Here is a 14,479-nt window from a genome sequence, read left to right as displayed (position 1 = left end):
GCCTAGGCAGTCACTAATCTACTTTCTGTCTCCATAGATTTCCCCCTGTTCTGGATATTTCATATGAATCATTATATGTATTTTTTTGGTCTCATTTTTATATGTTGAAAAATAAAATGCCAGGTGTATTCAGAGAGGTAAAGCAACCTGAATGGGAACACACAGCTAGGAAGAAACAGAGAGCTGGGATTTGAACCAACGTCTGACTGACCCCTACCTTTCTAAAGGCTGAGGGAGGCATAGACCATTAGAACTGTCAAAAGAAGCGGGGCACCTGGGTGGCTCGGTCAGTTAAGCGTCCGACTTCGGCTCAGGTCACGATCTCACAGCTTGTGAATTCGAGCCCTGTGTTGGGCTCTGTGCTGACAGCTCAGAGCCTGGAGCCTGCTTCTGATTCTGTGTCTCCCTCTCTTTCTACCCCTGCTCCGCTCATGCTCTGTCTCTGTCTGTCTCAAAAATAAACATTAAAAAAATAAAAATAAAAAAAAGAAGCCCGGTCTCCTGAGTAAAGGGGAGGCATAGTGAGTGGAGGCTCCAGGGACTTCCAGCAGGGAGTTTGGGCCATTCATCTCAGTCTTCTGCTGACCCTCCTGCTCCCTGTAGATGCCCCAAGAAAACCCAGCATAGACGGCTTCTCATCTGATTCCTGGCTGGAGATGGAGGAGGAGTCCTGTGAGCAGCAGCCTCAGGAGGAGGAGAAGGAGGAGGAGGAGGAAGAGGAGGAGGAGGAGGGTGCAGATAAGGTGCCCAAACTTGCGGCTGATGGTCCTGCCTCGCCCACCAGCACCCCTTCAGAGGACCAGGAGGCCCCCGGGAAGAAGCCCAAAGCACCTGCCATGCGGTTCCTCCAAAGGACTTTGTCTAACGAGTCGGAGGAGAGTGTGAAGTCCACGACGGTGCCCACAGACTACCCCAAGACGCCCACTGGCTCTCCAGCCACGGGGGTCTCTGCCAAGTGGACCCACCTCACCGAGTTTGAGCTGAAGGGCCTGAAAGCGCTGGTGGAGAAACTGGAATCTCTCCCAGAGAACAAGAAGTGTGTCCCCGAGGGCATCGAGGACCCCCAGGCACTCCTGGAGGGTGTGAAGGTGGGCAGGGGGTCGCATCTGGACCTGGGCGGCTGAGAAGGGCCTGGCAGTTCCCAGGGGCAGCTCAGCACAGGGTGGCTTGGTGCAGACTGTCCTGGGGGTATGTCTATGCATGGAAAGGGGCTTCTGGTCCAAGCAAGCCCTTGTAGGGCCCCTGAGCTGAGGCCACCATTGAGCTATATAGGGGGAGCGGCCTCTGTGGTTGGCAAGGACTTATTCTCAGCACTTATTGAAAATCTGGCAGGCTTTGCTGGCATTAGACATCATGGGTGTGCCCACAGTGCTGTTGTTAGGTTTGGGGACAGACCCCTCCATCCTGTTCAGCAAGACTCTGGGCTGGCTTCTCTCAGAGCATGCATCTGTTTCATATGACCAGTTGTACCTCCTGGTGGTCCTCTAGGTGGCCTGCTGAGGTAGCCACCTGGGGTTCAGAGGTCTTTAAGCAGAGCCTAATTATTGAGCAAATATTCATTAAGCACCATCTGGGCTAACCACTGGGGAAACAGAAAGCAGGAAGGCATTGGTAGCTTACCTATTAGCAGGGAAGTAGAGAGGAGAAAAAGTCAGGCCATAGGGAATTAAGTCGCCTGTGGCATGCTGTGTGTACCCAGGGCATAGAAGTGAGGTGAAGGACACTCATCAGCCACACCAGGTGCCAGGGCTCTGAGACAGTTACGCAGAGGGCATTTGGCTTGGGCCTTAGAGGTTGCATAGGAGTTCTCTGGAAGGGGAAGGCTGTTACAGGCACAGTGCACACAGGTGGTGTGTGTATTTCCTAGGACATACCCTGAGAGGCCTTGCCCTGTAGTAATCATCATCATACCATTTGTGGAAAACTGGCTACCTGTCAGGTACCAGTGCCAGGCAAGCTACCTCAACTATCTGCACTTACCAGATACGGAAGTAGGTTCAGAGAGGGTAAAGGATGTGCCTGAGGTGACAGAGCAGGTAAATGAGGGGAGCTGGGATGAGGACCTGGGAGTGGCTTAAGAGCTCTCGAGTGTATACCACTATGCAGAACCACGTCTTTTTTCAACATCGGTCAGGCTTTTTGCTGTGAGGCCTCAGAGGCATTTAGGCTTCCTCTTCCAGTGTCTGACTTCCAGTGAGTCCAGCTGCCTGCTGCTGGGGTTGGAAGCAATTTAAGTCTCTTTTTTTTTTTTTTTTTAATTTTTTTTTCAACGTTTATTTATTTTTGGGACAGAGAGAGACAGAGCATGAACGGGGGAGGGGCAGAGAGAGAGGGAGACACAGAATCGGAAACAGGCTCCAGGCTCCGAGCCATCAGCCCAGAGCCTGACGCGGGGCTCGAACTCCCGGACCGCGAGATCGTGACCTGGCTGAAGTCGGACGCTTAACCGACTGCGCCACCCAGGCGCCCCTTAAGTCTCTTTTTTGATGGCTGGAGACGATACCCAGGTCTTGTAAACTAGTTCATGCGTTCACTGATTCATTTAGGAAACAGGTGTCAGGGCCTGCAATACAGAAATATTAAGAAGGTCCTGTCCTCAAGATGCTCAGTGATCTGGGGCTGAACTCTTATTGGAGTGAGACCCCAGGGCAGGCGGAGGAGGGGCATCGGGCAGCCTGATGGGCACCACCAGCAAAGGGAGAGGGTGTTCAAAATCATTAATCCAGATATATTTCACTTCATATAGAAGGTGTGTTCCTCCAGGTGCCATGAAATGAAAATCTTATAAACTGGGGGAAATTGCCTGGTAAAAGAACTCTGTGGTGACCATCCCTATAAAGCAAATCTTTACTTGCTTTGGGTCTTTTTTATTGACTCTTGACTTTTTTATAGGCTGCTGACCTCACCTGAGGGTTTTATATAAATTTGCTTATACACACAAAATTTTGCATGCCAGGTCAGGGGACTCCTAACCTGTTGGATTCCTGAGCCTGTTCCTGGACCCTGGGTTAAGAATCCTTAATCTCTCGGTATGGAGTTTTATCTATTGGGTTTCCCAAAGAAACCTTAGCATTCTTTCATGAGGCTCTTTTTTTTCTTCTGAGGTCCTTTAAAGTAAAAAAAAAAAAAACAACAAGGAATTTTCATCAGTCATAAGACCATTAATAGTATTGGGGCCCCTACATATTGTGAGTTAAAAACACATTCATCTTATAAGGAAATGTTGTTCTGTGCTTGTGGAAAGCCCTTTTTTTACTTTAGATTTTTTTTATTTTTGAGAGAGAAACAGAGCATGAGAGGAGGAGGGGCAGAGAGAGAGAGAGGGAGACACAGAATCCAAAGCAAGCTCCAGGTTCTAAACTGTCAGCACAGAGCCCGATGTGGGGCTCGAACCCACAAACTGGGAGATCATGACCTGAGCCGAAGTTGGACACTTAACCGACTGAGCCATCCAGGCACCCCTCCGTTTTTTACTTGAAATGCATCTTTGTGTCTCTGATCTGTTTGTGTAGTGTTCCTGGTTCCTCAGTTGGTCAGATTTCTTTCTCGGGGTGAGACTTGGCCCCTCCTGTCTCTCACGTGTACCCACCTGATGGGCATCTGAGACTGGATTCAGCCTAGGCTGGTCGATGGTGTGGAGGAGGCCTGGGGGAGGGGTTTAGGTAAATTTTAAGGAGCCCAGCCTCCTCCCTCCTATCCCCACCATGGGGTTCAATGGCAGGTTGTGATAATGTGTGATAATGCATCTCAATTGCAATGTGCTCTTATAGGTGTTTTCCATATATAAACTCATTTAAACCTCCCAACAACCCTCAGTAGTATTTTTACTAGCCTCATTTTGCAGATGAGAAAATTGAGGTACTGATAGGTTAAGTGATTTGCCCAAGACCACAATGGGGGAATCCTTGTGTTTACCCCCTACACCATACTGCTTTGTAGAGAAATTCTCTCCCCTCTCAGAGGCCATTCTGCATTTAGGGAGAAGGTGGTAAGGGGACTGCTTGGGCTTTCTTTACAGAAGCAGTGGGTCAGGCCCTGGAACAGGTTATAAATCAGCAGTCCCTGGCCAAATCCAGCCTCTTGGCATTATGTTTGGCCTGCACAGTATGAAATATATTTTTGTAATTACTTGCCAACATTAAAATATCAGAAGAGTCATAAAAAAATATCCTAGCTCTCCTGGCCTGTGTTCCAGACTGGCTACCATTAGTAGGAAGTGAGTAGCAGCACCCTACTCCCCACCACTCCCTACTGCCTCCCTGAGTGTGTATTTATTATTAGGCTCTCACATCTTTTTTTCATATAGTCTAGTCACTTAGCTCACTTATTGAACTTGCCTCTCTCTCTCTCTCTCTCTCTCTCTCTTTTTTTTTTTACTAAAACAGCAGAAGAGATGATTGATTGTATACATGTTCCAAATGAAAACAGAATTAGTCCCGAAAGTCACAGGTCCAGGGCAAAGGACCAAAAGGGAGTGTTTTTTGGTCTGAACAAGCTATGTCTCTCAAAGGTGGTCATTGTGATCAGATGGTGCTGGATGTTTTAGATCCACTGAATCAAGTTCTAGAAAGTAGCTGTGCAGTTCAGGAACTCGTACCCGTGTCCCTGGCCTCTGGCTTTCCTTATTTCTGCTCCTGTGGCTTCCGTGGGTGCATAAGCTAGTGGTTTACTTGGACCTGTGTCCCATCTTTCCTCTTTTCCTCCTTAGCCTGTGCTTTTGCTTCTTCCTCCACTTGGCTCTCATGGCGCAGAGGTTTCCAGGAAGATGGCAACTGAGGCCGAGAGGGCTTGAATTGCCTATCTTTGGAGATATTTATGTTCTTGAGCCTTGTCTGGGGAGGCCTTTTGCAGCTTGAAGAGCTCGTAAATTGGGTAGACAGGTCTCCTTAGAGCCTCAGGAAAACTGGAGCAGCTGCTGGCGTCTAAGTGCTGTGTGGCCGGGAGTCTGTCCAGGGAAGTGGGCCAAACATCTCTTCCAGAACAGGGGAGTTCTTGGCTGTCCAGCCAGGCCATCAGCCCCTCACGGTCCCTGGAGACCCAGAAAAGATGTGGCATCCAAGAGTGACCTTCAGAGCGAGAGTGTTGTTACGGACACTGGCTGCACACACTTCGGTGCCTTTGTTCTCTGTCCTCAGATATTGAGCTTTCGTTTGTGCTGGCTGAGAAATCAAACACAGGTCAGGAATGTGGGTCCCGTGCCTATGGGTATCCCTACCATTGAGTGATTCGTGTCTCTGGCCAATGGTGGTTCCCCCTTGGTGACTGACCAGTTATGATCTTTGGCTGTGTTGCAAAAAGACAACATTTTTCCTTCTGTCCTTTTCTCCGGGGCCTCAGAGATTGCTGCTGATGGTGGTTCATGGTGACCAGAGGCCCCTGGGATTGGAGACGGTCCCAAAACAACTCAGTCTCCAGATGGCTAGGTTTTGGCTTTTATCAAAAACCCATTTTTGGGGGGCGCCTGGGTGGCTCAGTCGATTAAACATCCGACTTTGGCCCAGGTCATGATCTCACAGTTTGTGAGTTCAAGCCCCACATTGGGCTCTGTGCTGACAGCTCGGAGCCTAGAGCCTGCTTCAGATTCTGTCTCCCTCTCTCTCTGCCCCTCCCCTGCTTGCACTCTGTCTCTCTCTCTCAAAAATAAATAGACATTTAAAAAATTTAAAAAAAAAACGTTTTTTTCATTAAAAAATTAAAAAAAAATTTTTTTTAATTTTAATGTTTATTTATTTTTGAGAGAGAGCAAGAGGGAGCATGCATGCACAAACGGGGAGGGGCAGAGAGAGGGATACAGAGGATCTGAAGGAGGCTCCACGCTAACAGCAGAGTCCGAGGTGGAGCTCAAACCCACGAACCGCGAGATCATGACCTGAGCTGAAGTCAGATGCTTAACAAACTGAGCCACCCAGGCGCCCCCCCACCCCCGCCAATTTTTTATTTAAATTCTAGTTAGTTAACATACAGTGCAGTATTGGGAAAACTCATTTTTTTCTTTCATTTGTAATGTATTTATTAATTTTTTTTTTTAATTATTGAGAGACAGACACAGAGTGTGAGCAGGGGAGGGGAAGAGAGAGGGGAAGACACAGAATCTGAAGCAGGCTCCAGGCTCTGAGCTGTCAGCACAGAGCCCGACGCGGGGCTCGAACTCACAAACCACCAGATCATGACCTGAGCCAAAGTTACTCAGGCACCCCTGTAATGTGTTTTTTTTTAATTGTGGTAAAATACACATGACACTATTTTGTCTTAAAATGTTTTCTTTTTTGGGGTGTCTCAGTGGCTCAGTCAGTTGAGCATCCGACTTTGGCTCAGGTCATGATCTTGAGGGTTGTGGTTTCGAACTCCATGTCAGATTCTGTGCTGACAGCTTGGAACCTGGAGCCTGCTTTGGATTCTGTGTCTCCCTCTCTCCCTGCCCCTCCCCCACTTGCACTCTGTCTCTCTCTCAAAAATAAATAAACATTAAATTTTTTTTCTTTTTTACTTACTAGATCACTACTTTAGAATCTTCCAAAATGTTCAAGAATTGGGGCGCCTGGGTGGCTCAGTCGGTTGAGCATCCCACTCTTGATTTTGACTTAGGTCGTGATCCCAGGGTCATGGGATCGAGCCCTATGTCAGGCTCTGTGCTGAATGTGGAGCCTGCTTGAGATTCTTTCTCTCTCTCTCTCTCCCCCTCTCTCCCCCGCTGCCCCTTTCTCCTGCTCCTGTTCTCTCTCCAAAAAAAAAAAGAATAATGGAATACTAAAAAAATCTTCAAGAATTTACCATCTTAACCATTTTATTTTATTAAAATACTTATTTTAATTTTTAAATTTATTTTATTATTATTATTTTAATATTTATTTATTTATTTTTTGAGAGAGAGAGAGAGAGAGAGAGAGAGAGAGAGAGAGAGAGACAGAGTGTGAACTGGGGAGGAGCAAAGAGAGAGGGAGACACAGAATCTGAAGTAGTCTCCAGGTTGGAGCGCCTGGGTAGCTCAGTTGGTTGGGCGTCCAGCTTCGGCTTTGGTCATAATCTCTTGGTTCGTGGGTTCCAGCCCCATGTCCGGCTCTGTGCTGACGGCTCAGAGCCTGGAGCCTGCTTCAGATTGTGTCTCCCTTACTCTTTCCCCCTCCTCCACTCAGGCCCTCTCTCTCTCTCTCAAAAATAAATAAACATTAAAAGAAACTAAAAACAAAAAATGAAGTAGGTTCCAGGCTCTGAGCTGTCAGCACAGAGCCCAACGCAGCACAGAGCCGACGCGGGGCTCAAATTCATGAAACGTGAGATCATGACCTGAGCTGAAGTTGGATGCTTAACTGATTGAGCCACCCAGGCGCCCCAATATTGTTTTAATTTTTTTATTTTTAAGTAATCTCTACACCCAATGTGGGGCTCAAACTCACGGCCCCCAGATCGAGTCACATGCTCCACTGACTGAACCAGCCAGGCGCCCAATCTTAACCATTTTCAAGTGTATAGTTTAGTGACTTTGAGTACATTCACAATGTTGTGCAACCACCACCTGTGTGTAGTTCAGAACATTTTTAACATCCCAGACAGAATCCTGTCCCCACTAGCAGTCAATCCCCATTTCCCCCCTCCCCTTGTCTGCTTTCTGTCTTTATGGGTTTACCTATTCTGGATATCTCTTTTCTGTAAAAGTTTCAAGTGTTCCATGATCAATGTAAGAAAAATTAAACATTGTAGGCTGGAGGCTAGAAAAAAATGTCCTCCTCCTCAGCTTTCCCAATTGGAGGTAACCCCCTATTACTCATCTGCTAAATATATTTCTGGGACTTTCCCGTCGTCCCCATGTATACATCATTTTTAAAAAGTTGGATTGCAAGTTGCAAAAGCAACTTGCTTTTGTCCCTTAAAGAAGCTTTTTGTGTGTTTATCTTCCTGTAAGTCTAGCTTATACTCTTTTGGGGGGCAGCACTTTCAAAAGTTGAGTTTGTCCTTGCTGTGACCCTGTGGTTTCAGTAGTTCCCAGTGAGCTCATTTGTACCTTGAAAACTTGCCTTGAGAGGGTCTGGATTTAGATGCAAACCAAAATGACCACCCTGACTTCATTTATATTGTGAAAAAAAAGATTCAAGCGTCTTGTAAAAATCGAACTGAGAAAGCCATTTCCTTTCCCTGTGTTTGTGAAATCCTTGGGGTTTGGCACTGAGATACCTTTAGCAACTTCCTTCTTTCAGAGCACTTCTGCTGGAGGAGTGTAGGATATTGGCCTGTACCTAATGGGGAGAATAGGAAATCAGGACACGAGACCCTTGAGTTCTATTTCCGTTTGTTCTTTGCCGCGTGCTGTGTGGTCAAGTCATTCCACCCATCTGTTCACCTGCACGTAAAACAAGAGTTTGGGACTAGCTGTGCTTTGTCTTGGTGGGGACCAGATTCTGTAGGTCCTTGGCTGTTCTGAAGGGCTTCACCAGTTGAAACCTGAGTGTCTTCACTGTAAAACGGGGCTAACAACAGGGACCTATGTCCCTGAAGTATTTTGAGTGACAATGAGGTAAGGAATGCCTAGCGCTCCTAGTTAAACCTGTGGAGAATAATTACATATTCATAGGTGACAGTCCAGGGAGAGCCAGCCTGGCCTTGGCCAGCTCCCCACCCTTCCCCAGCTCTGTCCCATCTCTTAGCTTCCCCCACATCCATCTTCCAGGTTAATGATTGCCATCTGGGTGAGTTTCCTAGGGCCTGCCATAACAAAGAACCACAGACTGTCTTAAGACAACAGAAACTTATTCTCTCACAGTTCTGGAGGCTGGAAGTCTGAAATCAAAGCCGTGCTTTTGCTCTGAAGACTCGGGGGAGGAAGGAACCTTCCTTGTCTTTTCCAGTTTCTTGTGATTGCCAGCAATCTTTGGCATTCCTTGGCTTGTCCCTAGATCACTTCAATCTCTGCCTCCGTCTTCGCATGGTTGTTTGTCTTTTCCATGTGTCTTCTTCTCTTCTGAGGACATCAGTCATTGGATTAGGTCCCACCCTCATCCACTATGACCTCATCTTAACATGATTACATCTACAAAGACCCCATAACTTAGTAAGGTCACATTCTGAGGTTTTGCACATGAATTTTGAGGCCACGCTATTCAACCCACTGCATCATCTTTTTTCTCTTCCATCTTGGATTTCCAACAGTAAGATGGGAGTTGCCCTGGATGCTGTTCCTTCTAGAAGAATCTGTACTTTCAACTAGAACTCAGGGAGAGAGAGATCTGCTTCCTGTCGGGAGGAAAGGGAGGCATGGTGCTGTTTTGGGGGCAGGTCTACTCAAATTGACTGTAAATGACTTGAAAATTACCAGTGCATTGCAAGGTTGTGAGGGTTTGGGTCTAAGTGGGTGGTGACCAGTGAGGTTGGAGATGGGAGGATCTTTGTCAATTACCCCATTGCAAGGTTATTCTGCAGCTGTTTTTGTTAGTTAAAGTAATACCAGACTCCCCTGGCTGCCAGACTGTCAACTTGGATGACAAAGGCCAGCTCACCACAGACAACCACCTTTCTTGTTGCTTGGAATTGTGGGGTTGCATGGAATTACGGGGCTGGAAGAGCCAGCGAGGGGCCATTGTTTTCAGGTGTTCTTTATGTATATATATATTTTTTTCAACATAAAAGAAAGAAATCAATTCTATTGTTCTTTCATTGAAACCCAAATATCATAGGAAAGAAAATGATTGTAAATTAAGAGTACATTATCCAAACATGTATTATCTTTTAAGACCAAAGTTTCTGGAGTCAGGCTGAATCCCATGTGCCATCCATTAACCAGCTGAATGCTCTTGGGGAACGTGATAAAATTCAGTGAGGCAACATGCATAAAGCTTTACTTAGCACAGGGCCTTTAAGTGCTCAGTAACCTGGAGCTGTTTTATTATCATTGCTATTATTGTTATTATTATTATTACTATTATTATTTCAGACACCGTGGAATGAAAACAGGCCCATTTAGGGATGAGTGTGAGAGTTTGTGAAACCCATGACCGTGGAACATTTATACAGCTTTTCTCTCAGGGGGTCATCAGTCCTCACCTCGGAACACCCCTGCTTGTTTAAGCCCCTCCCCCGCCTTGGTGTTGTGCAAAATAGTAAGGTGTAGAGCCCAGACCTCTGGAACTATTGGCTTTTTAATTTATCACCACCACCACCACACCTGCTTCAGAAGAGCCAAAAAGCAGGAAGCCAGTGGGAGGTCTGCAGCCCAGCTCCCTCCCGCCCCGGAGGATGGCCCAGAGCATAGAGAAGGTACCCCACAGATTGAGTGGGGCTGGGGGTCTGGCCTCCAGTAGTTGCTCAGGCTCTCCTGTTGGGGGCTGGATGTAATATTGAGCCGTGTGTTTTGTATTTTTGTTGGGCAGGGAGGGGATAGAGGGTTGACACAAAGGTGAGTGAGACAGGCCTAACCATCTACTATGACGACAAACCATGCATACTCCGAGTTCTCTGCCTGCACCACCTCAGGGGAACGGAGGAGGACCGCAAAGGGCCAGAGATCTGAGTTCCAGACATCTGGGCAAACCCTAGACCTGAAAAATGGATAGGTTGTCCATGTCAGCTGGAGCTTTTTTTTTTAGCCTAAAATTAACTTGTGGGCGTTATTCTCTCTCCTAGTTAGGCAGCTCAGTAAGCTTTTAGACTGCCCTTCCAACTAAATAAACTTTTACATTTCCCTGTGCTTAGAACTTGTGAAGTAGTGGAATTCTGCAGACAGAGGACAGGGACAGTGTATTCCAGCAGGAAATATGACATAAGCCACAAGAGATCGGCCAAAAGTTGTTGAACATTTACTGTGTACCTGGTACCTTCCATGCATTGTGATCCTTGCCACAACCTGGCGAGGTGGAGACTATTATCATCCCATTTCTTAGATGGAGAAACTGAGACTCAGAGAGATGTAGCGACTTGCCCAAATCATGCAGCTAAGAGGCTTTTAGCCACAGTATGTTACGGCAAGTTTGTGCTAGTTGCCTGTCACTGCCATAACAAATTAATTACAAACTTGGTGACTTTTTTAAATTGTTTGTTTGTTTGTTTTTTAGAGAAAGAGAGAGAGCATGAATAGGGGCAGGGCAGAGAGAGGGAGACAGACAATCCTAAGCAGGCTCTGCGCTGTCAGCACAGAGCTCAGTGTGGGGCTCGAACTCCTGAACCGTGAGATCATGACCTGAGCCAAAATCAAGAGTCGGACATCTAACCGACTGAGCCACCCAGGAGCCCCAAACTTGGTGGCTTAGGACAACAGAAATTTCTTCTCTCACGGTCTGGTCTGCATCCTGAGAAGGCTCTAGGGGGGCATTCTTGGCTCTTCCAGCTTCTAGTTGTTCCTGATGTTGCTTGGCTTGTGGCTGCATCCCTGCAGTCCCTGCCTCTGTCTTCCCACAGCCTTCTTCCTTGTGTCTCTGTTCACATCCCCCTCGTCTTTCTCTTATGAAGACACCAGTCATAGGATTTAGGATGCACCCTAAATCTAGGATTATTTCATCTGGATAGCCTTAAACAATTACATGTGCAAAGAACCTGTTTCCAAGTAAGGTCACATTCACAGGTACCAGGGATTAGGATTTGAACATACCTATCTGGGAGATATGGTGCACCCCAGTACAGATGGGTTTTTACAGGCAGGCACATGGTGGTTGGGCTGGGGCAGAGGCAGAGAACTTGAGAGGCCCAAGGTGCATTGAAACCCAGTTCCTGTGGCAAGCAGAGGACCCCTTAGTCTGCTAGGTTCCTCAGAGCAGCATCGGAGCTGCTCCAGGCCTTGTGACCTTGTTACCTTCCTTTTTACCCACTGATTCTTTCCTGATGCCTGCCTCTGCTTTATTATCATTATTATTAACACCCCACCCTAGGGAATGGTGGGGCCTGAATCTATTGTTAACCAATTAAACTCTCTGAGAGAGTTAGAGTAACAGGGAACAGAGGCCCAGCACATCCGTTGTCTGTGGTCATCTTGTTGGGTCAAAAGCAGGGCAGTTTCCAGCAGAAACAGCCTCTAGTGTCCTGAATCTCTCTCTGTCTCTCTCTCTTTTTTTCTCAAATTTTTAAATGTTTATTTTTGAGAGACAGAGAGAGACAGAGTATGAGCAGGAGAGGGGCAGAGAGAGAGACACACAGAATCCAAAGTAGCCTCCAGGCTCTGAGCTGTCAGCACAGAGCCCGGGCTCTGAGCTGTCAGCACAGAGCCCGATGCGGGGCTCGAACCCATGGACATGGAGATCATAACCTGAGCTGAAGTTGGACGCTCAACTGACTGAGCCACCCAGGAGCCTCAATCTTTCTCTCATTTATTTATTTATTTATTTATTTATTTATTTATTTATTTATAGCATGCACAGATGCACAAGTAGGGGGGGAGAGAGAGAGAGGGAGAGAGAGTCCCAAGCAGGCTCCACGCTTAGCACAGAGCCTGATGCAGGGCTCAGTCCCACAACCCTGGGATCATGACTTGAGCCGAAATCAAGAGTTGGGTGCTCAACTGACTGAGCCACCCAGGCACCCCCCCAATCTTTCTCTTTTAGAAAGTCTGCCCGAGGCTTTCTAATTGGGAAGGTTTATAGGATGTAACCCAAAGGCCCCTGGGCTGGTATTACCTAGTCTCTGCTTCCTAGAGCCCCAAGGAGTGTATAAATTCTGCAGAGCCCAGGGAAGCCAGTGACAGGAGTTTCTTCAGCACAATTTATTTCTCAGAGAATCTCCAATTTGAATAATCTCCTTTTTCTGTACCCTGTCACATACTAATGAAAATACTTCTCTGCGGGACAGAACCCCGAGCGCCCCCTGGTGGCCAGTGAGGTCCATGGGGGAACTGCTTCCTACAGTGAGTGTGTGTGAGGTGCCCCACTCTAGGGTACTTGGGGAGGTCTCTATTAATTTTTAATTATTATTTATTGTTACTAACGTATTTTTAGTTATTAATAATACTTACACCTCCAGTAATAGCTTTTTGTAACCACACAGTCCTCTAAAGCGGCCTCACCTTGCTTGTGAGTGATGGACTCCAGCTTGATACTGAAATGATAGGAAATCTTGAGACAGTTCAGAAAGAAACTCCAAGAAAACCAAGGTGAATGGACTTTATTTTCAATCTTACACAGAGTAGCATTTGTATGCTGGTGGCCCTTGGGCTTAACTGGCCCACAGATCTTGTTGGGCTCACAATTGTTTTTGTTTTATTATTATTTTTTTTAAATTTTTAATCAGTTGTCAGCATTTAAGTGATTTCAGATAAAACTATGGATCTTTGATTTCTTCTGGAAAATCAAAGATCTGGTGGGGCTTTCATGTCCACAAGAGGTTAGTATGTTGGAACTGAGTAGCATTTGCCCTCTTTAAACTGGGCCTGTGCCTTCTAGTTTGCATAGACCACACCGCTGTCTAGTGCTCTCATTTGTTGATATCTTGCATTTTATCTGCTTGATTCCTGGAAGCATTTGAGTTTGTCATCCCAGCCTGGAGTTTGCGATAGGGTAAGGGGGCAGGAAGTTCTGTGGAAGTAATGGGCCCCCTGCTGCAACCATATGGTAAGATAGGTTTATATATATATGATTCCCTATATATATTGGAATATAATATATATCCACACATATATCGAAAGGTTTTGCCTAAACACAGAGCATCTTACTTGACAATTTTTTTTTTTTTTACTTTTTTTTGGGGGGGTAGGGAAATATTCTTAAAAAACCCCACAGAACTCTGATGTATGGTGTAGCAGGTTGTGAAATTCCTAGGATTATTATTTTTCTTTAAGTTTATTTCTTTATTTTGAGGGAGACAGTATGCATGTGTGAGGGAGTGGCAGAGGGAGAGAATCCCAGGAAGGCTTACTTGTTGTCAGTGCGGAGCCCAGTGTGGAGCCTGACCCCACAAACCATGAGATCATGACCTGAGCCGAAATCAAGAGTCAGAGGTTCAACTGACTCAGCCACCCAGGAGCCCCTCATAGGATTATTAAGAACCATGAAATGTCAGCGAAACTTTGTGCTTATGCGGACCCATGTTGGGCCTTGTGCCTCTTCTGTGACTGGGGCAAAGTTTGAAAAATGCTTTGTAGAGGGGTTAGTGGCTGAATTAGTTCTTGGTCTTAACTTGCAAGGAATAGGCAAGGATAACTCACTTCTGTATTTGTTAATCGAATGGTAAATATGAGCCCAGATTGTCTCCTAGGCGTCACATTTTTCAATAATGAGGTATAGGTCAGCTGTAGAGGTTGCTGGAATGGTCTCCGGAGTCTTTATCACCACTATTAATGCCTGGGCTTGTAGTTAGATGGGCCTGGTCAGTGTCAGGTTCTATCACCTCCCAACTGTGTGACCTTGGGCAAGTCACTTGACTTCTCTGAACTTAAGTTTCTGCTTTCGTGAAATGGGCAAGATCGGCCCTATCCCCCAGAGAAGATTAGTCTGGAGCAAGCACTTAACAAATGCTCCTAGAAATGGTAGCAAAATCACATCTAGCTTCATGGCATAAAATCAACGTTAGA

General features: G+C 46.4%; 1 protein-coding gene across 6 annotated transcripts in view; it reads left to right on the top strand.

The window, feature by feature from the left end:
- Positions 1 to 14,479, top strand: part of KDM2B (lysine demethylase 2B) — a 126,554-nt gene that overhangs the window by 59,373 nt on the left and 52,702 nt on the right. For all 6 annotated transcript variants that reach the window (XM_030335724.1, XM_030335727.1, XM_030335723.1 and 3 more), the window contains one exon: positions 604 to 1,088. In XM_030335724.1, coding sequence (XP_030191584.1) covers positions 604 to 1,088 — 485 coding nt within the window. The remainder of the gene's footprint in view (positions 1 to 603; positions 1,089 to 14,479) is intronic.

This window comes from Lynx canadensis, chromosome D3 (genome assembly GCF_007474595.2).
Source record: "Lynx canadensis isolate LIC74 chromosome D3, mLynCan4.pri.v2, whole genome shotgun sequence".
Lineage (NCBI taxonomy): Eukaryota > Metazoa > Chordata > Mammalia > Carnivora > Felidae > Lynx > Lynx canadensis.
This window is presented reverse-complemented; position numbering and strand designations above follow the sequence as displayed.